We start from the raw sequence: 9,485 nt of genomic DNA on the forward strand, positions 1-9,485 counted from the left end.
TTGCAAAGTTTTGAAGTGCATTTAATATATTTAATGCCATGATTTTCTTTCAGTTACATTGATAGAATGTGAATGTCTACAAAACTGACATTTGGTTTAAAAAAGTATAAACTAAATGTAAAATATTTAAAATATAAAAGTTCATAGTTTGGCAAATCAAAGCACCCTTAATCACAATTCCAGACAGTTAAAAAAAAAAAAATCACAGCTCTTTGGCCAGGCAAATTAAATGAGCAGTTTTCAAATTTCTGAGCTTCTTGCTGTGTGGGAACATTCAGCAATGGCTCAGCATGTCAAACCATGTCAAGTGTTACAGTTCCCTTCCTGTTTCGAGGGGAAAAAAATATCACCCCAGAGATGAATTAAACTAAAAGACTTGTCTTCGGACCCTTTCCTAAAATGATTAACCCTTCTAGAGAGCATTATTGAGTTCTGAGTGGTTGTGCTTTCTCATTGCCTGTAATTGTTCTTCTTCTGTTGTTGCCTTCATCAGTCTCTCTCCTCATTATATGAAAAGAAGGGAAAAATGTCTGAATAGAGGAGGGAGATTTTCCCACAGTCACTCAACACAGAAAACACGCCATTGTGGCCAGGTTCCCATCCCAATGCCCTGCTGCACGGTCCGCCATGGTCTGCGGGACAATGTTCTTATAATTGAGTGACCATTCTTTTTCCTGTTTAAAAAGTGAGTGATGGAGTATACAGTTAAATGCAACTGCAAGTCTCAAATTTGAGCCAGTCCAGTCTGCAGGTAGCCATGTTTGATTGTTTCTTATTTGGCTGCAGGTGAAAATCCTGAACAACAAAATGTACTTTAGTTATTTTAGTTGTATGATAGGCTTATTATGCAGTTACACTAATGTAGATACACATCAGTAATCATGCTCATTTCAGTAAGTATAACCATTAATCTTGTGGGCCATGTGTGCCAGCAATACAGAGCCCTTTCAACTCCTAATGAGAGCTAAGTGACATTTTATTCTGCCTGAGCCTCTCTTAATTATATCAACATTACCTGCAACATACTACATTTATTTTACAGTTATAGTTACACATTGAAGATAATATACAAAACACGTAATCAGTTTATGAAATATGATTGGGTATAGATCAAACTACCCAACACTTACTAAAAAAATATCTAACTATAACCTCTAAAGTTTATGTACCTGTTCTTTAAACTTGACTGCTTATAGGTTGCTTACACCTTTGCATCAGTGGTAATCCAATATTTTACATATACTAAATTTTGATTGCAGGAACTTATACTAAGTATTTTAACTTAACTTCTTCATTTCAACTTTATTATTATCCAGATGGATATTTGATTTGTATACAGGCAGTAAAAAAATACAGGTGACAGGAACACAAAGATGACAATAACAAACTTAAAATAAATATATAATATACAGTATGTATAGTAAATAAATAAGAATAAGAATATTAAACTTGTTTTAAATCTATTAAAAATTAAAATAAAAAACACGTTGGTAACGTTTGTGCCATCCTGTGTAATAAATAAATAATTAGATACATTTAAAAAATGGAAGCTTAAGACAAAATGGATCTAAACAAAGTGCAGTTCTAGTTAATTATTATTAATTATACATGGATCACAAATAATATATTATTTTACATTATTTTCTGTGCAGTAAGAAACATGAATTTAGACACGTAAGAAATCTACGTACAGCATTGGCTGTGCGTGTGCGTGTACGCGCGCGTACACTGCCGCCACATTCCAGCCAATCAGCGGCCAGTATTCTGCAGCCGTTGAACTGCAATGGCGGAGACAACGAAGCAGAGTGGGAGTCATGCTCCTCCTAATGAATCCGGCAAAATGTCCAGCTACACGGACTGCATGTGTGTGATACTGAAGCGGTTAGCAGATTTCGGGAAAGAGGTTGGTTGTGGATAGTTTAAGCCCGTGTGGCTCCGGGTAGCGCTGCCTTTCAGTGCGTGTTGTCAGCTAGCGAACTTAGCTACATGCTAATGTTTTTAGCATCGGTGCTACCTCTCACTTCATTCATTATATCTCAACATTCAAGTGGAGTTCTGTGATTAGCTTTAACGGCGATTCGGTTTCTGATAAACTATCTAATTTAAATTTTTAACAGCTCACCTATATAATCTGATGGCTAAAACATCCTAGTTTCTCTCATAAATTGAGAAAAATCTCTTAATTTCACCTCGTCATTATCACCCCCTTAACAACTGTTATCATTGCTCTTCCTTTGAACCTGTATTAAACAACATTGAAATAGGTTTTTCTTGCTGTTATCATTCCTCCTGTTCGTACTGGTCATTAGAAGATCCCTTCGTATTGAACTTACAATGTAAGTGATGATGGGAGACAAAATCCACAGTCCTCCTTCTGTGCAAAAATGTATTTAAAAGTTTCTCTGAAGCTAATATGAAGCATCAGTCGTCCAAATTAGCCAAAATCAAGTGAATATCTTTCAATTCTACAGTTTTTTTAGTGCCAAAGTCCCTCTTTTTATTGCTATACTTCCACCGCCGCTCAACAGGGAAACACCGTCCAAGGAAACACAAAGAGGGAATCTGATGCTAAAAAGACTGTAAATCTGGCAGATATCCACTTAATATGACTAACTCGGACTGCTGAAGTCTCATATAAGCTGTGTGGACACACTGTGGATTTTGGCCCCCATCACTTACATTGAAAGCACATCTTTGGTTTTAATCTTTGGTTTTTTGTGAAATGTTGGATAATTTTACCTCTTTGAATGTCAAACTGTTATTGAAATTAAAACCCTGTGAGACATTCAGAACTACTTTATATTTGATAACTACTCGTTAAACGATGTGTTGCATTTTAAAGATTGTATTATTTTTTAATGTATAATCTAATAAATTGAAGATAAGTGAAAAGTGCAACATTTTTCACTAAAATGTAGTGGAGTACAAGTATAAAGTTGCATCAAATGGAAATACTAAATAGTAGTAAAAGTACTGCATTTCAGTTCTACCAGTGACCATGCAATGTAATGTTATCTACTGAATCTGTATGAGATTCATGTTCAGGGCAGCGTCAACTCACTTTTGTCTCTGGTTTTGCTATGAAGCTCAAATTAGGCGATGCTGCTTTGAGAATAGAAGTCAACAGTGATGCTGTGAGTCCTCCGTCATCTCCAGCTGCTCATGTGTACAGCTGTTTGCAGCAGCACATCACTAAGTTACAGGTAAAGTGGCTACATGCTGCATGATTTCCAGCTTATGCATTTTTGTATTGGTTAAATTGCTTAACGTTATTGTGTCTGGGGCTAAAAGTGTCTGCACAAGTAAGCTTGAGTTGATGAGCAATGCGTCATTATTTGAGAAAATGTATTACACCCTTTATTTTTTTCTTTTAATTAGAGTCTGTTAAAATATATATTATTTGTGCTTTGAAGCATTATCCTTCTTCTGTTTATTAAGGCTGTTTCAGAAAGTCTAAAGACACTGGTGGATGCTGAAAGTCATACATCATCTACAAAGGACAGCACATCAGACGATGCCATTCCCTCCTCTTCACTCAAAGAGCAGACGACTACTCTGTCTGAGCGCGGTCCTCCCGGCTCAGAGGCTGCAGGAAGCAAGACGGCGGCTGATGATGTCATGGTGCAGATCAGAGCCGGGAAGTCAGAGGTTGGTCTCTGTCAGCAGATCTGCCAGCTGTTCAGGCAGTGACATTTTTAGAGCCCTCTTTACTCTCTGTCAAGCAAATGAATAATCATAAGTAATTGCTCCCGAGGATGTGCACATGATGTGCTGCAGTGAAGCAAATGCTTGATGGAGACCTGATAAGCCCGAGTTCAGCAGAGAATAAGGGGTCCTTTAGTGCTGTGGTCGGGTAGAACAGACCACATTGCTAGAGGGCTTTGAGAGAGGGCCAGGTCCTTGATGGATTATGAAGTGGATGCTCATTACTCTGAGATTGCATGTGGATGAAGGACAAGAGGCCCCATTATGTTGTGCATTTATTTTGGTAGCCAAGCAAACAGTATTCATATTCCATCATTTGATGATGGCAAGCAATTCAACTTTTTTGGCTACCTGAAATAATTTCCTACTGCATTTCTCATTCCATATAATGTAAATTGCTGCACTGTGTTTGCCCCACAGATCATTAGCATTAAGTAGGCGAAAAAACAGTCTGCATATCTGACACCTATCAATACATCATCAATCCACCGTATGCTGTTATCTGTGTTGTCTCTCCATTGTAACCCTAGATTGAGCGAAGAATATCTGCATTTATGGAACGCAAGCAGATGGAGATCAATGAAAACAATGTACGCGAGTTTTGCAACGTGATCGACTGCAATCAGGGTGAGAATGGGAGAGAGGTTGGGGGGCAGGGTGGAGAGGGAGCCTGCACACAGATTGCCAATGTTTGGGAGAGAGCTGATTTCCACAGGCGAGAGGTCAGGCTGAACTGCTCCAAGAGTGGAGCTGAAGTAGCTAACACACTCAGCCTCAAAACACAACCAGCTTAGTCCAGAAAAGCATGAGACAGAGGGCCCTTTTTTTTTTTTAATTCAGAGCCTGATGTGAGAGACCAGTAATAGAAATCAGGACACACTAATGGTAACAGTCGTAATTTGAAGTGATTTTTTTAAAATCTAATTTTTACAATTACATTCTAATTACGTTTTGAATCAAATTTTCTCCTCTTTAGAAAACAGCTGTGCCAGAACAGATGCTGTATTCACTCCTTACCCGGGTTTTAAAAGCCACGTGAAAGGTAAGAAAATAAATATTTGCTGCAAATGTCAATGTGGCATTTCTTAACCATCATTTTTCATAATTATACACATAATTTTGAAAAAGTCAGAGGTCCATTATCCTTAAAATTCTTGTTAAAACATGACTTTTACGAGAATTGTTGTTGATTTGTAATGTTTGGTTTAATTAATACAATTAAATGTTCTACCTGACATCTATCATAACAAAAAACAGTTTTGGGTGAGCTTGCACAACAATTCAAAGCACACACATTGTCATCACTTTAAATTGAAACTAAAATACCTGACAAACGACACCTTTATGCATCGTGGATGCTTGGTTCATGGCTGAAAACCCTGTATGTTGATAACTAGTCTGTGGTTAAAACTGGGTTATGGCTTCTGTTTACGTGCTCTGTTCCTTGTTCCCGGGCAGTTACACGAGTGGTAAATACTTACGGGCCACAGACTCGTGGTGGGGGAGGCCAAGGAGAGGCTGGGGAGCAGCAGAGGGGGCTGGCGGTCAGAGACTGCGGAAATTCAGCCATACAAGAACGTCTTCACAACATCGAGAGTCACCTTAAACTCCCAACAGGTCAGAAAGACACAGGAGTTTCAAGTAGTGCTGAAATCAGTGATTCTTACTTAAATGCGATATTAGCTTACATCATTCAGACACTTTTAGTCTCAAGTTTTAAATGATAGGAAATGTAACACATTGAAATACACTTATGAAGACATTGTAGTGTATGCAGGATAGTTTAAAAACACTCTACATATTTAAACATCTGATTCCTTGTTTACCTGAAATAAACAGTGTTGCATTATTCATTTTTAGCTAAGCCTCCATTTATTATGACCCTGAATATGTTTATTGAGTTTGTTGTGTAAAATCATTCGTATTCAGGCGGTTCACCACTTGTTTTATTCCATAGCGGGCCCAGTCCCTTTGAGTGTCTACCAGAGATTAAAGAAGCTGGAGGATCGTATCCTGGAGTTGGAAGGACTCTCACCTGAGTACTTTCAGTCCACGGTGAGTGTTTTAGCTTTGAAATAGATACATGAATGGCACTTAAAAATAATTAGCCGGTGCTCGGTCAGAGGTCATACACGGGTCTTAACTAGTGTCGTTTTGACACTGACAGTCACTCGGTAACAGAGTTCTTATTAAACTTGCATGTGATGGATTTTATTTGCTCGTTTTGTACTAATGTGCTACTTTGAGTTCTCTGTTTAACTTAATTTGCACAGATTAAACAGACTGAAGAGATATATGCATACTTTTCCTTTACTGCAGACACTTCTGACAGTTTATGGTCCCCTTACATTTAATGGATGGTACACATGCTCAATAAACATTGTCATGTTGGTATGTGTGTTACAAAGGCTCCGTTGCTCATATTTTCATTTCAGTTGCCCATAAAACTTCAGAGTTAGTGACATATCATAGATGATTGCCTTCAGTGTATTGTGTATTCAAAAAATACTACTACTACTGTCATTATCGGGAGCAATAATGTTTCGACTGAATCTCACCTCTTATGTTTACTTCAGTATCTGCTATTGCCAACCTCTCATTTGGCCTGTAAAGGTGTAAACTATCATGTTTACACCTACCTCTGATACAAATAGAGTAACCAGCTGCTACATTTTAGCAGACAAGGAGAAGTTTGTCTGCTCCTTCCTCCCTGTTAGATAACACACACACACAGAGGTTTCACTCTAAATGTGTTTTTGGCAGAAATCAAGGTTTCGAGCCCTGAACATGATGAGGCATTAGAGAGACTTGCTAAAGTACATACAACACAGCCAGGAATGAAACCTTCACATCTGCAGCTCAGGATTATTTTTAAATGAAGAGGACACAGTTTCTTTACAGCTTTAATATCGGGGCATGGTTAAAGGTGAGTAAAATGAGAAATCAAGTAGTAATATGATTAATGCATATAAAATATGGAACAATCAAGGTCCACTTACTTGCTTTTTTCCATAGCTTCAGCTTCATCTTATGAGATGTAGTTTGCTCAGTTGTCATGGCGTCGAGATTATTTTGTCAAACTTTACAGGAATATCCTGTATTTTGTATAGTATTTCAAACAATAATCCACACTGTATTGCCGAGAAGCTCTTGAGTATTTTTAGGTAACCCGTTTCATCAGCTCTCTGTCAGTCGGAGCATTTATGTATATAATGCCTGAATTGGTATGTAGAATATCAGTCAGCTGCCTGGAAAGTTATTTTAAAATGCACTCTACTCACTCAGAGGAGTTTGCGGGTGATGCTCATGGGGTTTCCCCTGATATGCCCTCATACTTCAACACGTTTTCCTCTTCCAGTTACACTTAAGTTGATTTGAATCAAAAATGCAACCTGTTTAGTTCAACACGCCGTGGCGTTTGGGTCACTGCAGATCGCTTGAGAAACGAGAACTTTAACAGCCCTACATCTTAGTTTTTTTAGAATAGCACAGGCTTAAAAGGGGGATGGTAAGTAATTTATTGGACTTCATATTCAACCCGAAAGACTTCAGCAGAGTCACACAGATTCTAATTTCCCATCTTGAAGGAGTCTGTCCAGCGTGTGTTTAGTTATCTTGAGTAAGTGTGCTTGAGATGCTGCATGTCTCTTCACACTGGTATTTCTCTGCACAGCATGCTGGTTCTGTGAGTATGCTGCTCTCAATCTGCTTTTGACTCACTGCATATTTGTGTGAGCAGAGCAAGAGATGTCGAGTGTCTTTGAATAAACTGATGGGGTCTTTTATATTCGGAGTACCACTTTTTTTTTTTTTTTTCTCTCCATCTTCTTCTTTTTGCAATTTCTGAAAATACTGTAGTTTGGTGTTTGCTGAAGAGCTGTACACAGTTGGCCCACGATATCAGGAGCAACATTTTAACACTAAACAGAAAAAGGAGACTCCTTCGCGAATTATACAGCAACAGTAAAATAAAGGATTCACAGTTAGAGGTAAAGATGAAAACCTCTGGAGTAAAAACATATTTCATATAGTCATAGACACATGACACGTAACCATGACGACCCGTGTTTGTTGGATGTTACCTCTCCCTGATGTAACTGTCTATTACTGCTTTCAAACTATCAAATAAAGGCAAAATACCATTAAAAATAAGCTCTAAAAAGGAAATGCTTCTCATAATCTTAAGCAGATGTCTGCTGCTTTTCACTCGTAAAAGATCTCTTCTTTTTTTGTATGTATAAGAAACAAAGTACCACACTTAAAAGAGACATTCAACTAAGTTATTTTTTTATTTCAGTAAGTGGATTTTAGGAAATTCCAAGCATAAATTCTCTGTGTATTCTCTGTGTGACATTGTGTCTGAGTAAAATCTATTTTTTTCAGTCCTTGAGAGACTTTAAGGCCAAAGTAAGAAGAGAAGAAAAAAAAAAAAAACCTCAGTATGTGTCTCAAAGTAATCATGAAGGTCTAATCTGCTTTTTTTTTTTCTTATAGAGTCACCTGCACAAGCGAGCGAAGACATCACCTGCTCAGGTTAGTAGTTTTTGTCTCCTTTTGGACACTTTCATTGCACTTTATGTATGAGATTGACTGATTTTAATTGGTGGTGTTTGGTTTGACTTTGTCCTTTTCAGGCCTGCAGTCTGACAGAACTGGATGAAAAGATCAGTGCAGTGAAAGCAGCACTACTGAACAGAGTGAATGAATTCGGGCCTGGATACGGAGCAGAGGGTCCACTGTAACAAACACAAATCAACAAACACACCACGTCTATAAACGCATTGAACATGTATCATTAGTTTCTTTTTTCTATTCCTCAAAGGTTCATCAGCACTATTCTCCTTGTATGTGTTTAAAAACATTTCATATGAGCTTCATGTAATGGCCATGAGACACATTTTGGATATCAGAGTAGAAAAAACTGTATTACTCTAAATAGTTTTTTAGTTAAGTGAAATATAATTGTGTTGTAAATAAAAGTATTTTTCCTTCATGAAAGCTTGGACTCATAATTCCTTTTATTGGTAGAGAGAAGAGGTGCAACTAATGATTATATTTGATCATCATCATCATGATTATTATTATTAAATTACCATTTTTTCCTTCAATTGTCTTGTTTAGACTAATCAACAGTTCAAAACCAAAAGATGTTCAGATTACAGGAAGGAAACCGGCAACCACCACCTTTGAGAAGTGAAGTTTTGCTTAAATAATTACTTACATGATCAGTCCATTACCAAAATTGCTGCCAATGAATTTCCTGTTGATTGACATAATCAACAAATCTTTTCATTAAAAAAAAAACAACTAATGAATAGTTCAAATGAATCTGACTCAGAATGAATTTATCATTGGTGTTTAACATTTTCATCTTTAATGCTGAGAAAGGTGTGTGTGCATGCGTGTCTGTCTCTCTGTGTGTGTGTGTGTGTGTGTGTAATTGAGATGAATCTGAGAGAGCACCTGATTTATCTGCCTGACTGCTGTGTGACGATGATCACCCCTAATGGTTGTCATTATAACAAATGACCTGATTACTGCAACTCTGTTTGGAAAACATATCGGAGACCCAACAAACCAGCATTAAATGGGACGCCGCTGCGTTTGACACTGTGACATGTTTATAAAAGGCTTTCGCATAGAGCTTAACTGAGTAAGCGGCTGAAGCAATAATTATGATTTTATTGTGTTATAAGTAAAGCTGGAGACGACTGTTGCATTACCCTGAAACTAGTCAAGGAATAGGAGGTTTATATTTCTAGAGTATTTGCAGTATTCTG

At 37.6% G+C, this 9,485-nt stretch overlaps 1 protein-coding gene across 1 annotated transcript; it reads left to right on the forward strand.

Annotated features, from left to right (window-relative positions):
* The first annotated feature begins 1,749 nt into the window (after positions 1–1,749).
* On the forward strand, positions 1,750–8,703 carry LOC122998992 (MAP3K12 binding inhibitory protein 1). The gene is made up of 9 exons (XM_044376047.1): positions 1,750–1,903; positions 3,087–3,203; positions 3,439–3,648; positions 4,236–4,332; positions 4,682–4,747; positions 5,164–5,322; positions 5,663–5,760; positions 8,200–8,238; positions 8,340–8,703. The coding sequence occupies exons 1-9, from the start codon at positions 1,784–1,786 to the stop codon at positions 8,445–8,447; spliced, it is 1,014 nt and encodes a 337-aa protein (XP_044231982.1). The 5' UTR covers positions 1,750–1,783; the 3' UTR covers positions 8,448–8,703.
* The last annotated feature ends 782 nt before the right edge of the window (positions 8,704–9,485 follow it).

Source organism: Thunnus albacares, chromosome 15 (assembly GCF_914725855.1).
Source record: "Thunnus albacares chromosome 15, fThuAlb1.1, whole genome shotgun sequence".
Lineage (NCBI taxonomy): Eukaryota > Metazoa > Chordata > Actinopteri > Scombriformes > Scombridae > Thunnus > Thunnus albacares.

Coding starts and splice junctions, on each gene's coding strand:
- LOC122998992 (XM_044376047.1), top strand. CDS start 1,784: ATGGCGGAGACAACGAAGCAGAGTGGGAGTCATGCTCCTCCTAATGAA. Junction 3,204..3,438: donor AGCACATCACTAAGTTACAG/GTAAAGTGGCTA, acceptor CTGTTTATTAAG/GCTGTTTCAGAAAGTCTAAA. Junction 5,761..8,199: donor CTGAGTACTTTCAGTCCACG/GTGAGTGTTTTA, acceptor TTTTTCTTATAG/AGTCACCTGCACAAGCGAGC.